General features: G+C 50.5%; 1 protein-coding gene across 1 annotated transcript; it reads left to right on the forward strand.

The window, feature by feature from the left end:
• Positions 1 to 4,445: 4,445 nt before the first annotated feature.
• FTJAE_437 (krueppel) lies at positions 4,446 to 5,657 on the forward strand (the record flags this gene model as incomplete). Its single annotated transcript, XM_037350766.1, has 4 exons — positions 4,446 to 4,722; positions 4,782 to 4,986; positions 5,041 to 5,480; positions 5,530 to 5,657. 4 exons carry the CDS (start codon positions 4,446 to 4,448, stop codon positions 5,655 to 5,657), a joined length of 1,050 nt encoding a protein of 349 aa, XP_037212380.1.
• Between the last annotated feature and the right edge of the window lie 343 nt (positions 5,658 to 6,000).

Consider the following 6,000-nt stretch of genomic DNA (forward strand, 5'->3'; position numbering starts at 1 on the left):
CTGGGGAATGCTGGTAGATTCTGAGACATACCCCTGCAACAAGGTCAGCGCTGAATGGCTTGATTTCCACATTCATGGAGCCGTAAACCCATAGTTTTCATTCTTGATGCCCCTTCAAATCTTCACGAGCAATGAGTGTTTTCCAGACTCACGACCACCAACTCGGGCAGTCCGATATCTGCAACCCAAACCAGGACCTGCTTGTCTTCGCGGACATTTAGCCTTCCAGAAAACACAAGGAAGTTTGGCAAAGTGTGACCTCACAGCAGCCCAATTGAAGTCGAGCATGTATGTAACGTGGGCGAAGTCTGTGTCAGCTCGCCTGCCAGCCCCGTGGTGATCGACAGGTCGTCAATCTCGGGTATCAGGGCGAGCTAGATGACAGCACAAAGAAGAACAGGCCTTGTGTTGCAAGAGCACAGGGACCGTGTATCTTGAGGGTTACGTAAAATAATGTAATTTTACAGTCGTGAGTATTGTAGTGTTGAAAGTGGTGCACGGAGCGAGAGTTGCTTCCTGGAAACCCATGTTCTAGACACTGTTTCGTGTGCTCGAAGAGCCGGATCGACACCACGAAGACAACGCTTGTCGGGATAGCGTCGGCATCGTTGACAAGGCGCAGATTCGAATGCCGGAGGGTAATGATGATCGCAAGATCTGGGTGATAATCACAATTAAAACCTCGCTGGGGCCCCTTGAGCGAGTTATGTTTCAAACATCCCTTTTCGGCTTGCTCTTTTCCAATTCGGAATAGTTGGTTCTATTAAGTCTTTCTGTCAGAAAATTACCATCCCAGCAGCCTGTAGGAGGCTCGGCTGGAATCCGTATGAGGGCCAAAGGGCAAGTTCCTACTGACCAATGCATAACACCGATTTACCCAAGGGCCAATGATCTTCCTACTGTTCACAGAGTGCAAAGCAATGAGAATGTTCTTCTGGCCATGAATTCATCCCCCCCCCGGATAATTAAATATAAGGTCTTTCTCTCGATGAGAAAAACCAGACATTGCTTTTCCAGGCTCACCGGGGCCCAAACATCAGTGCTTGGACCACATGGATGTGTGCTCGTGAGAGCTGAGCGAAAGAGCAGACTGTAGAAAGTGCCAAGGACTTGCTAGGAAACATTGGCAATGTTGACAGCCAAGAGCAAATCTTATTCCGTAGCGGTCTGCGATGGCTGGTCCGACCACTCTCTGGAACCCCCTATCGTTTTCGTCGTTGACCCATCCTAAGCAGCTTCCTTGTGGCCTTTGCCATTTCCCATGCTTGGCCATATCAGATTTACGGCTTAAGACAACTTGATGTTATATCCGTAACAGGGCGAATGAAGAGGAGGGTCGCCCTTGTCGACAACTGGCTGTATCCGGGTCTTCATGCGTCGCAGGGCGCCACTCCCATCATTGCTATAGCAAACGGGCGGGTCTCTATCGTGCATGTACTCCGAATCGTAGAGGGCACAGGCGTAATGGCTGCAAGTGGACCGTAGATAAATATCTTCTGTTCTCAAACATCAATGAAAGAGGCAGTTGGTTTATGTAGAACAATCTGTAGTCGGCTTGGTCCAATTTGGCTGGATTGTAGCGACTCAATGTCAGAAGATTTGATGGAGAAAGAGAGGACATCCATCCTGACTCTCAACTCTCTATGACTCTGGAAAAGAAAGACCCCCGCATCGATCACTAGGTCGGGAAGTTAACGCGCCTACCTAATAAGGTAGTGTGTATTTGAATCGCGGAAGGGTTGTTCCTTCATACCAAATCGAGGGTAGGCGCTAACCAGGGCGGCACCTTTGGTTTTTTTTTCCTCAGTCCCAAGGCACACTTTTCCGTCTATGTATATCCAGAGGCTAGAGCAAAAGGCCAACACTGGCGCTCAGCAAATCACCCACACATAACTCTAATTGATACATGATACATGACACGGCACTGAGTTTGATCTCCCCGAAAAGTCATCCTAATAATCAGGAGCCGTTCCCCAATATGGGGGCGGCGTCGAGCTAGCAGAGGTACCACGATGGGTCAAATCTGAGCAAAAGCAAAGCCACATGCGCCAAAACGTCAATTCTCAAGCGTTCAGACTAACGAAAGGCCTCTACCAGGGAGCAACTACAGTAGTCGCAATGGGTGACTGACCCTTCAAGAAAATTACAATGTCGCAAGATTCCAACTACACAAAGTTGGGGGCAAAGGACTTCATCACCAGGCAGACCTGGCAGGAATTGTTTAGTGCCTTGGCCTGATAATTATCCGCGCTCATTATCCGCGCTCATCGGATACTGATGCTGATACTACTTGCACTACACCAAGATCATAGACGGGCATATATGCATGCTCTGTGGTGCCCCACGAGGGTTGAAGGACGGCGCAACAGGGCAGGTGGAAAAAAACTGTAGGTGACATTTGGAACTCCGTACTAGGGAAACAAAGCCGACTCGCGACGTGCAGTCATGGCATCACTGCAATACCACTTTTGGGGGTCATGGTGGCTCTCCGTGCCCTTTTCCAGTGAGAGTGAGAGCGACGCCGTCCCACCTCGTTTTTGGAGCAGTATGATGACGGCGATGCCAGAGGTTCTCAGGGTCTTGTCGTTCGTTCGTTCGGTCTTGCATGGCCTTGTCAGTGATGGACTGTTTCTGCCCTTGCCAGAGCCCTGTGGCATCTTTCAAGGGTTCACAACGTCAGTCAGTTGCCATCATATGCCAGGCTATCCTGGACCGTTGATGTCAATGCTCTTTTGTCACCCTCCACCGTGCGGTAAGTTATCGTGCATGCCCACGGTTTGGCGGATGAGCAATATCAATGTCAACGTCAAGGCAATGCGATGGCATGGCATGCTCCTAGCGTCGACTTCAAAGGCTGTTTCAATTCCTTCACCGTCTCGCGTTCCTGGCGTTTCTTGTCTCGTTTGTGAGTTCCACCCACACTTGCTGGAGTTGCTTCCTGACGTACCTTACGTCAGGGCTCTCATGGGTAAACACCCTTCCGCGACAAGGGCGTCTTGTGGCCGACGCCTCCCGTGGAGCTTTTGGCGGCTGTAGCTCTTGTCAAGTATCTGGTACGTCTTGGGCTCCTCTTCCCACCCTTGGCATTGCTTGTTGACCTGGGATCCCTGGTCATTCCCCATGACCAAGCGCACGACTCGACAACGCCCACTCGAATAAAAATCCACTCAACAAGAAGCTCTCTGAAATCCATTCCCACAACACTAGACAAGCCTATGCGGATCCCTCGATGCTGCCGTTGAGTGGCTTGAGGGACCCTCGATTCCCACCCGCCGCCCGCGTCGCAACAAGTCACCTACAGGCACGCTTTCATTTGGCTTGCAGACCCTGCATATTATGATCCCGACCTGTCTGTCGTCCACCTCAATTCCCAGTCCAATACGTACCCAAGGTGCTCCACTGCCTTGCAATTCATCTCAGACCCTCCACATCAGTGGCGTTCGTGAGTGCTTGGATAGCGGGGGTCCCTTTGCAAACTGCCGTCCGTAGCCTTACCCACCTTCACTTGTCTGTTCTCTTGTCAGTCTTCAGCTATAAGCACACCCCTCTCCATAGACATCCTATGCCTCCTTGTGTACCCCGTAATCCTTCTCATCTGCCATCGACGCACCCCCTCCGGACAGAAGAACAAGTTAGCGGTTTTTGGTGCTCAACTTGGTAGGATCAGACCTTGAACTGCTACTTGAATAATCAATTGTTTTGAGGATCTTGAGTATTCCATGCTCAAATTTATTGATGCCATCATAGCAGATGTTCATGCATTTTTTTCTTCAGTCTCATGAATCTACCTCATCTCTGGCCTGGCATTGGTAGACTTGAGGGTTTCTTCCAGGATTTCTGATCCAAATCTCTTGAAAAGTCGCTGATCTTTGCGCCGTCTGGCACCGCGGACGCTACTATTTGGGTGCCGTGGACTGTCAAGTCAAGTCAAGTCAAGTCAAGTCGACTTGTGGACTATAGACTGTCTCCATCATCTTATGCAGCCCACAACCCCCTGGTTTGCTGCTTGACCTGGCTACTTGGTCCTACGACCCTACCTCATCGCACTAACCCTGTTGCCTCAGCCATTGTGAAAAGACGTCGGCCTGCCGATCACTTAGACCAGAGTCGTCACACCTTTTTTTTCTTTCAGAGACGGGGGAACTCCACTCTTCTCCCGCAGCCCAGCCCGTTTCCAGAGGAAGATTGACGCACGTCAATTCGCACCCAGACACTTAAGACTTCGCTGATCCCACCTTGGCCCCGACCCAACTCCCCATATCATCTCCAACCTGGACGGGATCTTCTGTCTCTGATCTGTATCACCGACTTGGCTTTTATTCTAGTTAGGATCCCGCATCTGATCAACAAACCTTTTCCCCCCTCTACCGCGCTTCTGCCCACCGATCTATGTTGATATTGCCCACCAACCTCTACACTTCACATCACCACTATCACGTACCAACATGACCATGACGCTCGACACCACTCAGCAGCGGTTTGGGCCTTCGTTGAATTTCGACTATTCAGCGCCTGCACAACCGCCTGCATTCTCGAATCCATGGTCCTCATCTTCACCATCACAGCATCCCCCTACGGGAAGCAGTCTCTTTGTTGGTAGCCAACCTGCACTCAACCCAAGCATCATGGCCGGAAAACCACCCCAAAGTCGTGCGAGCACTAGTAGCACTTCTTCAATGGCTTCATACGGAGGCGCGATGCCTGTCCCCAACACATCTGCGGGTAAGTTTAAGATGCTTGTATCGATTGTATATGATCAATTAACTAACAAGACCACGCAGATCTTCTTAGCATTAACAGAATGCAAACAACATCTGCGGCTTATGGAGATCCCACTTACACTACATCTGCCTCTCCTGTCAACCACCAATTTGCGCCTACATCAGCTGCCCCGTATGACACGCTGGGCTACGCACCAGCTCCCGTGCGCCCTCCACCCTTTGGACTCGCTCCGGCTGATGAGCACGCCAGAAGGTACTCCCAACAGTAAGTATACTCAATCTGACGGAACTATCCCTTACTGACGCTAGGGGGCAGTAGCATCCAGGATGAACGGAGGAGCTTTGCCGATGCTCTCGATGCTAGCCATGGCATGTTGGCTATGAGCCAGGAGACACCTCGGCCTATCTATGGCGCGCGAAGTGATCGATCCTCTGTTGATTCCTATGGATTCCCTTCTACCCATTCAACTAGCTCTTCTATCTCTTCCAGTGGTAACTTTAGCTCTTACTATGGCGACTCCGTTTCTGATTACTCAACTGCGGGTTCTGATATTGAGTCTGTGTCTTCGAGGACCCTACCCCGACCTCAGGGCCTCATGGGTTCACAAATCCCGCCTGCCCCCCAGTCCATGATGGGCCAGTTTAGCTCTAAGGTTTCGTCCAGTACACAGAAGAAGCATAAATGCAAGGTCTGCGATAAGCGATTTACTCGACCTAGCTCTTTGCAAACCCATATGTACAGCCACACGGGCGAGAAGCGTACGTCCCCTTGCACTCAGAAGATACTCCACCTACTAACAAGATGCAGCTTTTGCTTGTGAGGTAGAAGGATGTGGCCGACATTTCTCAGTTGTTTCCAATCTTCGACGCCACCGAAAGGTTCATCGTGGTGACGCCCGCTCCGAGGCTGGCTCTGAAGACCATCACTCGGACTAAGGACGTTTTCTGACGGGCTAAAGTCCTCCGATCAAACACTTTAATGACGAGCACAGGACATTAGTAAGAGAGACTGGAACCTGAAGAGAGGCGACCCAATAACAATCAAAATGACCGTCTGGTTGGCAACAAATGGCATTGTTTTATCACCTGCAAATATTATTATAACACGGCTCAGCGCGGCATAGAGAAATGGGACAGAAAAGGATGAGAACTCATGGATGTGGGGATGAGGAGGGCAGCGACGGTGTATACGATTCAAGTCTATCGCTTACGGTGTATGGGGTTCTTTGCCCTTGAATTCTGGGGTTTACTATTGGTATTTTGGGATGGGAATAGGCGG

This window comes from Fusarium tjaetaba (genome assembly GCF_013396195.1).
Source record: "Fusarium tjaetaba strain NRRL 66243 chromosome Unknown NRRL66243_c0000013, whole genome shotgun sequence".
NCBI lineage: Eukaryota > Fungi > Ascomycota > Sordariomycetes > Hypocreales > Nectriaceae > Fusarium > Fusarium tjaetaba.